General features: G+C 43.7%; 1 protein-coding gene across 1 annotated transcript in view; it reads right to left on the reverse strand.

Moving 5' to 3' along the window:
• LOC135362485 (proline-rich protein 36-like) overlaps window positions 1-14,300 on the reverse strand; it is a 28,709-nt gene extending 14,409 nt beyond the window's left edge. The window contains exon 1 of the mRNA XM_064577716.1: window positions 14,280-14,300. Coding sequence (XP_064433786.1) covers window positions 14,280-14,300 — 21 coding nt within the window. The remainder of the gene's footprint in view (window positions 1-14,279) is intronic.
• Between the last annotated feature and the right edge of the window lie 838 nt (window positions 14,301-15,138).

The following is a 15,138-nucleotide window of genomic DNA, read 5'->3' on the forward strand; positions in this document are numbered from 1 at the left end:
CGACTTAACTGAATTCCTGTATGAGTTCTAGCCGTTTTGGGGTGGAGTCTTTTGGTTTTTCCACATAAGGTATCATATCATCTGCAAAGAGTGAGATTTTGACTTCTTCTTTGCCGATTTGGATGCCTTTGATTTCTTTTCGTTGTCTGATTGCTGTGTCTAGGACTTCGAATACTATGTTGAATAGCAGTCGTGGTAGTGGACATCGCTGCCGCGTTCCTGACCTTAGGGAGAAAGCTCTCAGTTTTTCCCCATTGAGAATGATATTTGCTTTAGGTTTTTCATAGATGGCTTTTATGATACTGAAGTATGTACCCTCTATCCCTATACTCTGAAGAGTTTTGATCAAGAAAGGATGCTGTACTTTGTCAAATGCTTTTTCTGCATCTATTGAGAAGATCAAATGATTCTTGTTCTTTCTTTTGTTAATGTATTTTATCACGTTGATTGATTTGTGGATGGTGAACCAACCTTGCAGCCCAGGGATAAATCCCACTTGGTTGTGGTGAATAATCCTTTGAATGTACTGTTGGATCCTATTGGCTAGTAGTTTGGTGAGAATTTTTGCATCCTTGTTCATCAGGGATATTGGTCTGTAATTCTCCTTTTTGATGGGGTCTTTGTCTGGTTTTGGGATCAAGGTAATGGTGGCCTCATATAATGAGTTTGGAAGTTTTCCTTCCATTTGTATTTTTTGGAACAGTTTCAGAAGAATAGGTATTAATTCTTCTGGAAATGTTTGGTAGAATTCCCGTGGGAAGCCATCTGGCCCTGGGCTTTTGTTTGTGGGGAGATTTTGATGACTGCTTCAATTTCCTTAGTGGTTATAGGTCTGTTCAGGTTTTCTATTTCATCCTGGTTCAGTTTTGGTAGTTGATACATCTCTAGGAATGCATCCATCTCTTCCAGGTTATCTAATTTGCTGCCATAGAGTTGCTCATAATATGTTCTTATAATTGGTTGTATTTCTTTGGTGTTGGTTGTGATCTCTCCCCTTTCATTCATGATTTTATTTATTTGGGTCATTTCTCTTTTCTTTTTGATAAGTCTGGCCAGGGGTTTATCAATTTTGTTAATTCTTTCAAAGAACCAGCTCCTAGTTTCGTTGATCTTTTCTACTGTTCTTTTAGTTTCTATTTCATTGATTTCTGCTCTGATCTTTATTATGTCTCTTCTCTTGCTGGGCTTAGGCTTTATTTGCTGTTCTTTCTCCAGCTCCTTTAGGTGTAGGGTTAGGTTGTGTATTTGAGACCTTTCTTGTTTCTTTTTTTTTTTTTTAAGAATTTATTTATTTATTTGAGACAGAGAGAATGAGAGAGACAGTGAGCACATGAGAGGGCGCGAGGGTCAGAGGGAGAAGCAGGCTCCCTGCTGAGCAGGGAGCCCGATGCGGGACTCGATCCTGGGACTCCAGGATCATGACCTGAGCTGAAGGCAGTCGCTTAACCAACTGAGCCACTTTCTTGTTTCTTGAAAAAGGCTTGTATTGCTATGTAATTTCCTCTTAGGGCTGCCTTTGCTGCATCCCAATGATTTTGAATAGTTGTGTTTTCATTTTCATTGGTTTCCACGAATTTTTTAAAATCTTCTTTAATTTCCTGGTTGACCCACTCATTCTTTAGTAGGATGCTCTTTAGCTTCCATGTATTTGAGTTCTTTGCGACTTTCCTCTTGTGATTGAGTTCTAGTTTCAAAGCATTGTGGTCTGAAAATAGGCAGGGTATGATCCCAATCTTTTGGTACCGGTTGAGACCTGCTTTATGACCTAGGATGTGATCTATTCTGGAGAATGTTCCATGGGCACTAGAGAAGAATGTGTATTCCGTTGCTTTGGCATGGAATATTCTGAATATGTCTGTGAAGTCCCTTTTGTCCAGTGTGTCATTTAAAGGCTTTATTTCCTTGTTGGCTTTTGCTTAGATATTCTGTCCATTTTAGTGAGGGGGGTGTTAAAGTCCCCCACTATTATTGTATTGTTGTCGATGTGTTTCTTTGCTTTTGTTATTAATTGCCTTATATAATTGGCTGCTCCCATGTTAGGGGCATAGATATTTACAATTGTTAGATCTTCTTGTTGGATAGACCCTTTAAGTAGGATATAGTGTCCTTCCCTATTTCTTATTACAGTCTTTGGTTTAAAATCTAATTTGTCTGATATAAGGATTGCCACCCCAGCTTTCTTTTGGTGTCCATTAGTATGGTAAATGGTTTTCCACCCCCTCACTTTCAATCTGGGGGTGTCTTTGGGTCTAAAATGAGTCTCTTGCAGACACCATATCGATGGGTCTTGTTTTTTAATCCAATCTGATAGATTGTGTCTTTTGATTGGGGCATTGAGCCCATTTCCATTCAGGGTAACTATTGAAAGATAGGAATTTAGTGCCATTGTTATTACCTGTAAGGTGACTGTTACTGTATATTGTCTGTGTTACTTTCTGGTCTATGGTGCTTTTAGGCTCTCTCTTTGCTTAGAGGACCCCTTTCAAGATTTCCTGTAGGGCTGGTTTTGTGTTTGCAAATTCCTTTAGTTTTTGTTTATCCTGGAAGCTTTTTCTCTCTCCTTCAATTTTCAATGACAGCCCAGCTGGATAGAGTATTCTTGGCTGCATATTTTTCTCATTTATTGCTCTGAATATATCCTGCCAGTCCTTTCGGGCCTGCCAGGTCTCTGTCGATAGGTCTGTTGCCAATCTAACGTTTCTGCCATTGTAGGTTACATATCTCTTTCCCCGAGCTGCTTTCAGGATTTTCTCTTTGTCTCTGAGACTCGTAAATTTTACTATTAGATGTTGGGTTGTAGACCTATTTTTATTGATTTTGAGAGGGGTTCTCTGTGCCTCCTGGATTTTGATGCCTGTTTCCTTCCTCAAATTAGGGAAGTTCTCTGGTGTAATTTGTTCCAGTATACCTTCTGCCCCTCTCTCTCTTTCTTCTTCTTCTGGGATCCCAATAATTCTAATGTTGTTTCGTCTTACGGTATCGCTTATCTCGAATTCTGCCCTCGTGATCCAGTAGTAAATGAAACATTTAAAAACAAATATATTGAACTCCATGCCCAATGGGTCACTCAAAGTTGCAATCACAGGATCAAGAGTCCCAATGCTCCGCCGTCTAGGCCAGCCAAGTGCAGCATTCTTGGAACCCATTTTGCTGCATTCCATAAATTTTGCTATGTTGTATTCCATTTTCATTTGTCTCCAAGTATTTCTTGGTTTCTCTTGTGGTTTGCTCACAGACCCACTAGTTATTCAGTAGCATGTTGTTTAATCTGCATGTTTGTGAAATTCCAGTTTTCTTCTTGTAATTGATTTCTCATTCCATACCACTGTGGTTGGAAAAGATGCTTGATTTGATTTCAGTCATCATTTTGGAAAATTCTAGGCTTCTTGAATTTATGGACTTGTGTGGCCTAACATATGGTCTAGCTTGGACAATGTTCTATGTGCACTTGAGAGGAGTGTATCCCATGTGCTGCATTTGAACGGAGGCTTCTGTGTGTATCTCTTAACTCCATCTAATTACCTAGTTGTCTGAGGCTGATGTTTCCTTATTGATCTTCTGCCTGGATGGTCTATCCATTGATACAAGTGAGGTGTGAAAGTCCCCCACGGTATTGCTGCTGATTTCTCCTTTGAGGTGTGTTCATATATGCTCTACATATTTAGTTGCTCCTCTGTTGGGTGGGTAAATATTTACAAATGTTGCATCCTCTGTTTGGATTGATTCCTTTATCATTATGTAATTCCTTTCTTTGGCTCTTGTTACAATGTTTGGATTTTTTTTCTCCTTGGTTAGACTGAGAATCAGAAGATCATGTGTTACCTCTGCAGCCTTGAACAAAACATACCCCTTCTCTTAGTCTGTTTTTTTTTTTCCTCTATAAAATAAAAGCAAATTCTTCTCTGAGGACCATCTCATGACTCAAATAAGAGAATGTGTATAAAAGTGCTTTGTAAACTATAGATAACGCCCAAATATGAAAAGTTATACTGCTTTTGATTATACCACAGCCAAATGTTCAGGATAAGATTTTTTTTTTTTGACACATGTATTTACTTTAGGGAGAGAGAGCATGCACAGGCATGTATTCGAGAGGGGAGGGGCAGGGGCAGAGGGAGAGAGTGAATCCTCAGGCCGACTCCCTGCTGAGTGCAGAGTCCGATGTGGGGCTTTGTCCCAGGACCTTGATATCATGACCTGAGCCAAAATCAAGAGTCAGCTGCTTAACTGACTGTGCCACCCAGGCACCCCCAGAATAAGATTTTAAAAAAATAATAATATTTATTGAGGGCTTACTGTTGTAGGAGTATTCTATGTGACCTCTATCTCATTTAATTCGAAAAACAATTTTTTTCTTAAAGAAAATTAAAAACAAAAGCTATCCTAAAAGTAAATTTTCATATTATCCTCAGAGCTGGGGAAACACAGGCACAAGAGAGGTTAAGTAGGGGCACCTGGGTGGCTCATTTGGTTAAGCTTCTGCTTTTGGCTCAGGTCATAATCCCAGGGTCCTGAGATTGAGCCCGGTGTCGGGTTCCCTGCTCAGTGGGGAGTCTGCTTCTCCCTCTCTCTCTCCCCCTGCTTTTGCTCGCTCTCTGTATGTGTCTCTCTCACAGATAAATAAATAAAATAATAAAAAGAAGAAGTTAAGTGACTTGCTCAATGTCATAGTAAATATTAGAACCAGATACAGACCTGAGTGTGGGACTCTGAAGTCTGTGTTCTTTCTTTTTTAAGTTTACCAAATATATACATAACCCTCAAAATATTGTAGATTAAATTACTTTAGCCTTTCTCAAATCATTGCGCTTTGGATGATGCTATAATTTGGGTTACCAGGCTGGCGCGGTCAGTGTAGTATGAGACTCTTGATCTCACAGTTATGAGTTTGAGCCACATTGTGGGTTCAGCTTACTTACAATAAAAAGATGTTGTAATTGGGCTTGTTTTCTTTTTCCTTTTAACCTCTTCACCCATTTCTCCCACCTCCAACACCCTACCTCTGCCAATCACCCATTTGTTCTATCTAGGAGGTCAGTTTTTTGTTTTGGTTTTGTTTGAAGTTCCACAAGTAAGTGATGGATAGTATTTGTCTGTTTCTGTCTGTCCTGTTTTACTTCACAGAATGCCTTAAAGGTCCATCCATTTGGCAGCTGGAAAGATTTCATTCTTTATTCTGGCTGAGTAGTATTCCATTGTGTTTACCTACGACAATTTCTTTATCCATTCATCCACTCATGGGCACTTAGGTTGTTTTTATATTTTCATTATTGTAGATAATCCTGCAGTGAACACGGGTGCACATACCTGTTTCAGTTAGTGTGTTCAGTTTCCTCGGATAAATACTCTGAAGGGTAATTGCTGGACCATATGGTAGCTCTATTTTCAACTTTTTGAGGCACTCCCATACTATTTTCCAGAGTGGCTGCACCAGCTTGCATTCCCACCAACAGTTAATTTTCTTGTTTTTATTTTAAGTAAGAAACCAGTGGAGCAAATACACCAATGCCACTGAGATATGTCTTTGGGAAGCTAGGCCACACCCCTGGAGACCCACCAGTTTCTCTTAGTTGCTAGCAAAACTCGTGCAAGGAGATGTATTGAGACAGTCTCAGTGGAAGAAACCATCATTTTTTCCCTCTGATAATGTAAGTTTTCAAACATTTAACAAAATATAATATTATTTTAAGTAGATCTCGACAGCCTTTCTCCCAGCTCATCTTACTCCGGATCATGTCCTTGTCACGTGTGGAAGGAAGTACCCCTAGAACCCCCCACGTCTGGAACAGTGCTTACAGATTCTGTATCCGGGAGTCTCCTCTTGTGAAATGCAAGCATTCCTTGATTGCCATTGCCACGTCATCAGTCCTCAGCTGTCCTGTTTGCTTAGTGTTTTCCAGGGACGAGGGGCTGAGGGTGGAGTCCTGAGGTTACAGGTTGCAGGGCTTGGCAAGTGGGAGGTGGAAGGGCACTCAGGCAACCGACGGAGGAAGGGAGCATCAGAGAGCCAACAGCACTATCTGAGCAAAGGGGGACCTGAGGATTAGAGGCATCTTACAAAAAGGAAACAGGGACCCTGGAAAGAGTTGGGGAGGTGCTAAGAGCAAACTTTGTCTCTGTGTCTGTTCCCTGTCTGATCAGTGATTAGCAGCGTGATCCCAGTTGCTGTTTCCAATGCCAAAGATAAAGAGAAGGGGCTTGGAGCTGGAATCGCCTATGTTGTTTGTTTAGATACAAGACAATAGTTCTCTGGAACACTGACCTTGTAAAGAACAGAAGGTATTTGCTCTGCCTGCTCTGTATCTTCCAACAGGCCGCAGGCATCCAAGAATTTATCTCTTGTAATAAAATCAGCCCTTTCAACCACTCAGAAGACTTACGATAGGGATCACTACCCAGATTAATTTGCTACCAAATAAAGAATCAAATGCCAAGATAAACAAGAGAACAGGCAGCTGGTAGGGTGCCTCATCTTTTCTAAGCTGGTATCTGCTAAATTTTTAATGATTTTAAATTTGCTCATTATATTTCTACCAGAAGGTGGTTCTCTGAAGAGCCAGCCTCCTGTCAGGGTGCCTTGATGGCCCTCCACATTTCCCAAGGCAGCCTCCCAGGGCGGCTCTCTGGCTGGGTTGTACCCTTCACCCCTTGGGCAGTAAGTGGGGATGAACAGGATTGGTTGCATAGTTTGAGGGGCCCAATGCAAAATGAAAATGCAGGCACATTGTTCAAAAAGTGTAAGACTTTCAAGATAGCAGGGATAAATCAAGTGTGGAGGCCTTTGAGCACATGCCCTGGTTGAGCACACAGGTGACATGCCCATGACGCTGAGACTATAGGTGTCAGTGGGGGAGGAGCAAATCTTTTCTCGCTGTTGATTTAGTCACTTGTCATGCCCAAGACTTAACGTTTATAATATGGAAGCTGGATAAATTCTTTAGTCCAGAAAGCTGATTTAAGAAAAGTTGTGCATCCACTTCTGAGTATTTACACCAAAGACACAGATGTAGTGAATCGAAGGGCCATATGCACCCCATATGCAATGTTCATAGCAGCAATGTCCGCAATAGCCAAACTGTGGAAAGAGCCGAGATGCCCTTCAACAGACGAACGGATAAAGAAGATGTGGTCCTTATATACAATGGAATATTACTCAGCCATCAGAAAGGATGAATACCCAACTTTTGCATCAACATGGATGGGACTGGAGGAGATTCTGCTAAGTCAAATAAGTCAGGAGGAGAAAGTCAATTATCATATGGTTTCACTTATTTGTGGAACATAAGGAATAGCATGGAGGACATTAGGAGAAGGAAGGGAAAATGGAAGGGGGGAAATCGGAGGGAGAGATGAACCATGAGAGACTATGGACTCTGAGAAACTAACGGAGGGTTTTAGAGGGGAGTGGGTGAGGGGATGGGTTAGCACGGTGATGGGTATTAAGGAGGGCACGTACTGCATGGAGCACTGGGTGTTACACAAAAACAATGAGTCATGGATCACTACATCAAAAACTAAAGAGGTAATATACGGTGATTAACATAACATAATAAAATTTAAAAAAAGTTTGAAGTATTATGAGAATACCCAAAATGTGACACAGAGACAGGAAGTAAGCAATTGCTATTGGGAAAATGGCACCAATAGATTTTCTCCATACAGTTTTGCCACAAACCTTCAATTTGTAAAAAGCACAGTATCTGTGAAGTGCAATAAAACAAAGTGCAATTAAAAAAAAAAAAAAAAAAAAAAACTAGGGCGCCTGGGTGGCTCAGTTGGTTAAGCGACTGCCTTCAGCTCAGGTCATGATCCCACGGTCCTGGGATCGAGTCCCGCATCGGGCTCCCTGCTCTGCGGGGAGCCTCCTTCTCCCTCTCCCACCCCCCCTGCTTGTGTTCCCTCTGTCGCTGTGTCTCTCTCTGTCAAATAAATAGATAAACTCTTTAATAAAAAAAAAAAAACTAATGATGTATTGTATTGTGACTAACATGACATAATAAAATTAAATTAAATTAAAAAAAAAAAAGAAAAGTTGTGCGTCTAGAAGAAAAGGGTCTATTTGCAGAGGCTTCACCTCGTTTTTTTCTTTTTTTTTTTCATCTTCAAGATGTTTTGAATTACTTTACTACTACTTTATAACTATCCCTGGGGACTCTCTCTTTGAGAAGTTTTTTTTTTTTTTTTCTTCCTTTAGATTCCATCTAGCTCTACATATTTATGTTCATAACATGGATTATTTGAGTAATAGCCTCATGCATTCCTGTGATATTTCAGGTCCCTCATTTGCGTTTGGCCCCCATTTGTTGGCTTTATGATTCTGTCAGCATGAAGAAATCACCCCTATGGACAATATTTAATTTTTAATGCTGTGCTTCTCAAGCTGGGGCCTGTCCGCTGAGGTGTTCTTGGCTGCCTTAACTTTCAAGTTAGGAAAACACTGCTTGAGGCTCCAGTCAAATTCTAACCCAAAGGTTTTGAAGCCTTAATGATTAATGAGGTCTATACCCTTTCTAATGACCATATGCAAATCAAATGTTTAAGAGAATAGTTGAAGAAAAGGGGAAAATGACAATCTTCATTCAGATAAGATTGGGCCTATTGGTTAAAAAAAAATATGGGTAACTAATTATTGAAGAAGAGTAATGTTGCCAGCAAAAATAATCATCTTGAGTGTTTATTGCATGATACAAACTTTTGAAGTATCCGGTTTTTTTTTAGTTGAAATCCAGTTGAGCCTCCTATTTGCAAACGAGGGGCCTGAAGCACAGAGAGGTGCAGTAACCACCCAGCTCCAAAGCAGAAGGGCAGGAGACAACCTCAGGCTCCCCCAGAATCTGACTCCAAAGTGGGTTAGCCCGGTGATGTGTATTAAGGAGGGCACGTATTGCATGGAGCACTGGGTGTTATACGAAAACAATGAATCATGGGTCACTACATCAAAAACTAATGATGTACTGTATGGTGACTAACATAACATAAAAAAAAAAAAAGCCCATGTCTCCCCCTCTGGGCCATTTCTTTGCATATTTGTGCTAGAACATCTTTAATGCGTGAAGGTTTGGGTCATTTTCAGTTTTTACAGGAGCAGGAAGATCTGTGGCATTTGTTGGTGACATGACTATTTTAAAATGTATTTTTTATTATTATTCAAATACGGTGAAGCCAGCAGATCAGATGACTGCCATTGAAAAGATGTGTGTCACTCACAGTTCCCAAGAACAGAGGCCATGCCACGCCATGCAGGGCCATATGGGAAGCAATGGGGTCCCTCAGGAGGCAGAACGTCAGACAAGGATGTGGGCAAGAGCCTTATTGTGGTTTCCATGGGAAGGAACAGGTGAAGCAGAATAAGCAGGCATAGGATTGGCTGGCTTGAATAATTTTGGTGGGCTCTGGGGTGTAGGGGCTGTCTCTAGTTGTCTGGTTCTTGACCCCAGGGGCATCTGTGTAAGGGGATATTGGCCCAGAGTGTGAGAGCCCAGTCAAAGAGGTGGTTGGGAATGGGCTCTGTATTGGTTGGCTTACATATGGAAAGTGTGCTTGCAGGTGAATCACCTACTATCTCTAGGAATTGGCCAGCCCTGTGAGGGACAGTGTCTCCAGGTTGGCAAGGCCCCAGGAGTCAGAGCGTCAGAATACAAAGAAATGCTAAGACGGTGACCTGGAAGATCCAGGCTGACAAGAGATCCAGGAGCTGCTTCCTGGTCTGCAGAGTCACGTCTTGGGAGCAGTGTCCTGTCCTTCCTTAAGAGAAGACAGTAGGTCCTTCAAGAACGGTCATCTAGAGATAATGCAAAAGTGCGTGTGCAGCTTGTAGAGACGGCCCCGTTCATCAGAGCTGCAACCGCAAGTCTTGAGATGGTGATTTGGGAATACAGGACACTGGGAAAAGAAGCAATTGAGACACTTAGTGGCTGTCAGTAATCATGATTATGCTTCTTGGTAATGAGGCAGAGATGATAAGCAATTTCAAAAAGTTTCAAATGCATATTACTTTTGATTTCCTCTACTCATGTTGCTAAGTTTCCTACTGTTGATAACCAGAATGATGAGAAAGACCTTAGACCAGCCCCTTCTCCCCAGCCCTCCAGATAGTCAACAAGAACAGAGAGGGCAGTGCCCGCAGAACAGGGTGCTACCTTTCCCCCACTGCACACGGCACCAGGTGCAGTCCCTCGGGCCCCACGTCCAGGGTCTCACTCCACCGGTGCCCCACCCTGTCCACCTGCTTTTGGGTAACTAGTCCCTCAGCTGGACTTTCAGCTGCCCTCTTATCCCAGCTGGGAATCTGGGAGTCCTGGGGCTCGAGGATGTAAGGGCACGGAGATGTCTGGGTGCAGAGGGGAGGAGTTCGGTGTTCCAAGAAGGGGTGCTAAGGGCTAGCACTGAAGGCAGAAGGCAAAGAGAAGATAGACTTGCCAACTGGCAGCGTAGGTCTGCCCCTGTAGGGGGCCCAGTAAGTGAGGGCCAGTCTCAAAACCCAGAGACTCAAGGAGTCAATCTGCAGAGCCTGTATGGGGTTCTCTCTTCCTTAACGGGTAGAGAATGTCCAAGTGGGGAGCATGGAGGTGAACAGTTTTTATACCCCGGGGCACATCAGGCCACATGAGGAAGTCTCCAAATACAGGATCTCACTTAGTCCTCAGATAACCCAGTGAAGGCTTCCCAGAGCTTGGGTGCAAACACTTCCCATCTATTCATTTTCTTTCCTAACTAAAAATGGATTCGCCCTTCAAAGGGCCATCTTGTCTGAAAGTCCAGCATCTCCCTCTTGAGGCTCTCTCCTCTGCAAATTGCTCAGGAACCTGGTGGGGTTGACCTGATCCAAATGGGCCAAACTTAATCAAACCCCACCCACGAAGCTGGGCTTGGATTGGTGCTAGCAGTCACATGGCTTGGGTTCACCGCTGGTTCCATCCACCTGGAAGTCTCTGCGGGGCAACCACTGACCACACCATTGTGTATCTTCCAGGGTGGATGATGTGCCTCAGAGCTAAGCTCTGCTAATGGGACACCATGATTTGACCCAGAGGGTTTCAGCCTTTAGTACTTAACCCACTGGGATAATAAGTTTCCTGTTACCCCTCTCTCCTATGGTGGCACCCCAACTGCTCCCTGGGAGCCCAGGGCTTTAAAACCCAAAGACTGACTGGACTCCTTTGCCCAGAAAGTAGAGCTGGCCTCTGCCTACACATAGGCACCTCCATCCGATGCCTCTTGAACTTCTTCAATGTCTCATTTACTTTAGTCACTATGGGGAAGGCAAGGGGACATTCTTGTATTAGTCTTGCTAGAACTGAGGAAGAAAGAGAAAAACCAGAGGGCATTATCTTGCACTTGCCTTCTGAATGGTGCTGCCATTTCCCACCCAACCCCTCTGCTTTCTCTTCCCAGCACAGACATCTGTGAGTAGAACTTTAGGCCCAAAGTCAAACTCACCTTGCTCCACACACACACCCGAACATCTCAGCTGCCTGTTCTCTGGTACTTAAATCCATTTTTAAGTGGAGATAAGGTCTTTCTTTCCAATATTTTACTTGATAATTACAGCTTTATGATTGGCTGGTAGAAATGACATGTTTCTTTTTTTTTTATTATTATGTTATTCTAATCACCATACATAACATCAGTAGTTTTTGAAGTAGTGTTCCATGATTCATTGCTTGTGTATAACACCCAGTGCTCCATGCAGAACGTGCCCTCTTTAATACCCATCACCAGGCTAACCCATTCCCCCACCCCCCTCCCCTCTAGAACCCTCAGTTTGTTTTTCAGAGTCCATAGTCTCTCATGGTTTGAGAAATGACACGTTTCACTCCGAATTCCTAGATTCATTCTGCAGTTCTTTGTCAAGTCAGAACCTGTGATGGTCTCGATGAAGGTTTGGCAAACCATCGCCCATGGGCCAGATCCAGGCAGCTGCTGGTTTTGTGTGACTGACAAGTGTCCATAAAACACTTACTGGAACACATCCATGCTCATTCATTCACGTGTTTTCTGTGGCTTTCTTGTTATAATAGCAGAGCTGAGAAGTTGCAATAGAGAATGTGTGGTCCCCAAAGCCTGAAATATTTACTATCTGGCCCTTCACAGGGAATGTTTGCTAACCCCCAGTCTAGATGATGAGAGGATAGGTTTCTGTCTCCAACATTTGCTAGTTGGGGTGACACTGAGCTAGTCACTTAATCTCTTTGCATCTCAGTTGCCCCATGTATAAACTGGGCACAATCGTAACGACCTCAGGGATGTATGAGAGAAAGGAATCAATACTTGGAAAGTGCTCAGCAGTGTTTTGTACCCAGAAAGCACACCATTTAGTAGTTATTGGCATGCAAATAATCTGGCAATGGGGATCTTAAGGAAAAATTGGTTGACTTTGGATAAACCTCTTGAAACTTTCAGTTCTCAGACTTCCTGGTTGCATCATGTCTATACAAACAGTCTATGCTTTGAGGTTTATCCAGCTCATGTCCATACACATATCTTGCATGTATAGGAGAGGGAACAATGCCTTTAACCTTGAGCGAGATGATATGTTTCTGAGCATCTGAGTTGTTGGTCAATGTTACACCAAGCACAATGTTTGACACCTGCTTTGGTAATGTCATAAAGTGTGGCATGTGGCAGGGGGACAAGAAATATCATTTAGATAAGAATTAAGAAGTCAGGAGAGTCTAAGATAAAAGAAGCGATTAAAATGCAATTTTCAGATGAGCTCAAATGCAGTCTGTCTCCTACTCCTTATTGTGGGCTGGATCCGGTCTTTCTTAGTTGAGGGGGTCAAACATCAGTTCTCCTAAACAAAAATGCTACAGCTTGGAAAAAGTCATATGCCTTACCTAATTTTAAGCCACATTTTGTGGTTCCTCTGTTTCCATTTCTCGAAGCAGTAAATAACAGACCATGGCTATTTATCAAAACTTCCATTTGATGCATCAACTACAAAAGAATTGATAAGAAGGAATTAAAGCTCCTTTGTGTTCTTGCCATTAGACAGCAGAGCTAAACAGGGCACCTTCACTCCCTCCTTACCTCTTTCCTCAAGTGTGGCACATGGGTCTCACGGTTTCACAGGGAGACAGTGTGTGTTAGGATCATACTGCCTGGGGAACCAGAAGGTCTGAGCTCTGATGTTGGCTTTGTCATGTAAACTTGGACTATTGACTCAACCCCTCTAGGTCCTATATTCCTGTGATGGTCCATTTTATGTGTCAGCTTAGAAGGCTCTTTTGTATGAGACTAACATTTAAATTGATGAACTTAGGCTGAAGCAGACTGACGTCCATAATGTGGGTGGGCCTTATCCAAACCGTTGAGGGCCTGACTAGAACAGAAAGAGCAGCTTTTCTGAGTAAGAGAAAATTCCACAGAAGGCTGCTTTTGGACTTCATCTGCATGATTGTCTCTCCTGTGTCTGCACACTGCAGTTTTAGACTTGTCAGCCTCCATAACTGGGTGAGGCAATTCCTTCTAATAGACCTTTCTCTCTCTCTTTTTTTTTCTTCCTCAATTTCTTTTCTTTCATTCTTTCTTTTTCTTTCTCTCTTTCTCTTTCTTTTTTCTTCTTTCTTTCTTTCTTTTTCTTTCTTTCTTCTTTCTTTCTTTCTTCTTTCTTTCTTTCCTTCTTTCTTCTTTCTTTCTTCTTTCTTTCTTTCTTTCTTTCTTTGTTTCTTTGTTTCTTTCTTTCTTTCTTTCTTTCTTTCTTTCTTTCTTTCTTTTCTTTCTCAGAGAGAGAGAGAAACACTGACTAGTACAGTTCCATTCATAAAATAAGACTTTAGTACAGTCCCTGATAACTCTATGATAAGAGGACCCCATGGACCCCTGGGTTGACTGTCATATATAAATATGTTTCTCCCCAAACAGATGACTTCGCTTTGCTTCCTTGCACAAACTAAAGGCTTTCTCATCATTTGTGTGATTGAGAGCATAGGTGCTGAGGCCTGACTCCATGGGTTCAAATCTAAGCTCTGCCACTTGGTGGATTTTGACCATGGGAAAACTACTTAACTACTCTAGGCCTCAGTTTCCTCATCTGTAAAGGGGAGATAATAAACTATCTACCTCATAGGGTTATTGTGAGAATTAATGAGTTAATAAATGTAAAATGCTTAACAAGATATCTGGCACTCAGATAGGGTAGATCTAGTTATCCTGCAGTGATGACTATATTGTTTATGCTTAGACATTATTGGCTGGAAATTCTTAAGTAGTCAAGTAGAGCCTTAAGGAAGCAGGAAAAAAAATTGATGATGTGCCTAGAGGGGGAGAAATCATACTTGGAGAACGTTGGCAACCATCGTCGAGGTTAGGCAGCGGAGGCTGGTGGCAGTAGCCGCAGATGGCAACAGGCGGTGGTGGGAGGAAGCAGTGGCAGGCGGTTGGCGGGGACAGGTGGTGGCCGCAGGCAGCAGTGTTAGGAAGGCGGGAATTGCAACTGTTGGGAGGCGGCAGTAGTAGGCATGCGTTGGTGGCGGACTGCGGTGGCGGGCAGTGGTAAGCGGCAGCAGGCGGCGGTGGTAAGGAAGCGGCAGCGGGCCGTGGCGGGCAACCGGCAGCGGGCCGTGGCGGGCAACCGGCAGCGGGCCGTGGCGGGCAACCGGCAGCGGTGTCAGGCGGCAGTGGCAGGAAGCGGTGGCAGACAGCGGAGGCAGGTGGCGCGGGAAGGTGGCAGGAGGAGGCAGGCTGCAGCGGAGGCAGGCAGTGGGGGCAGCGGGCTGAAGGCGCCAGCGGTAGGCAGGCAGTGGCGGCAGGTAAAAGGTAGCAAGTTCAGGCTACAGTAAGCAGTGGCTGGCAGGCAGGCCACGGCAGGTAAGGGCCGCGGGTGGTGCAAGGATATAGCAGGCGGCGGCAGCAGGCAGGCGGCGGGGGCAGGCAGGTGGCAGAGAGCAGCATTAGGGAGGTGGCAGCGGTAGGCCGGCGGTGCCGGCAGCGGTGGGGGTAGGCAGGCAGCGTTGGCATGCATTCTCGGGGTTAGGTAGCTGGGCCCGGTGGAGCCAGGCTGCGGCAGCAGACGGCGGCGGCAGGCAGGCGGTCACGGATGCCGGTGGGCAGCAGGCTGCAGGCGCAGGCAAGGGCGTTGGGTGGCAGAAGGCAGGTGGCGGCGGCAGGCAGAGGTAAGCGGCAGCAGGGGGCGGC

Source organism: Mirounga angustirostris, unplaced genomic scaffold (assembly GCF_029215605.1).
Source record: "Mirounga angustirostris isolate CCGP_5_RB_7025 unplaced genomic scaffold, mMirAng1.0.hap1 SCAF_14, whole genome shotgun sequence".
Taxonomy (NCBI): Eukaryota; Metazoa; Chordata; class Mammalia; order Carnivora; family Phocidae; genus Mirounga; species Mirounga angustirostris.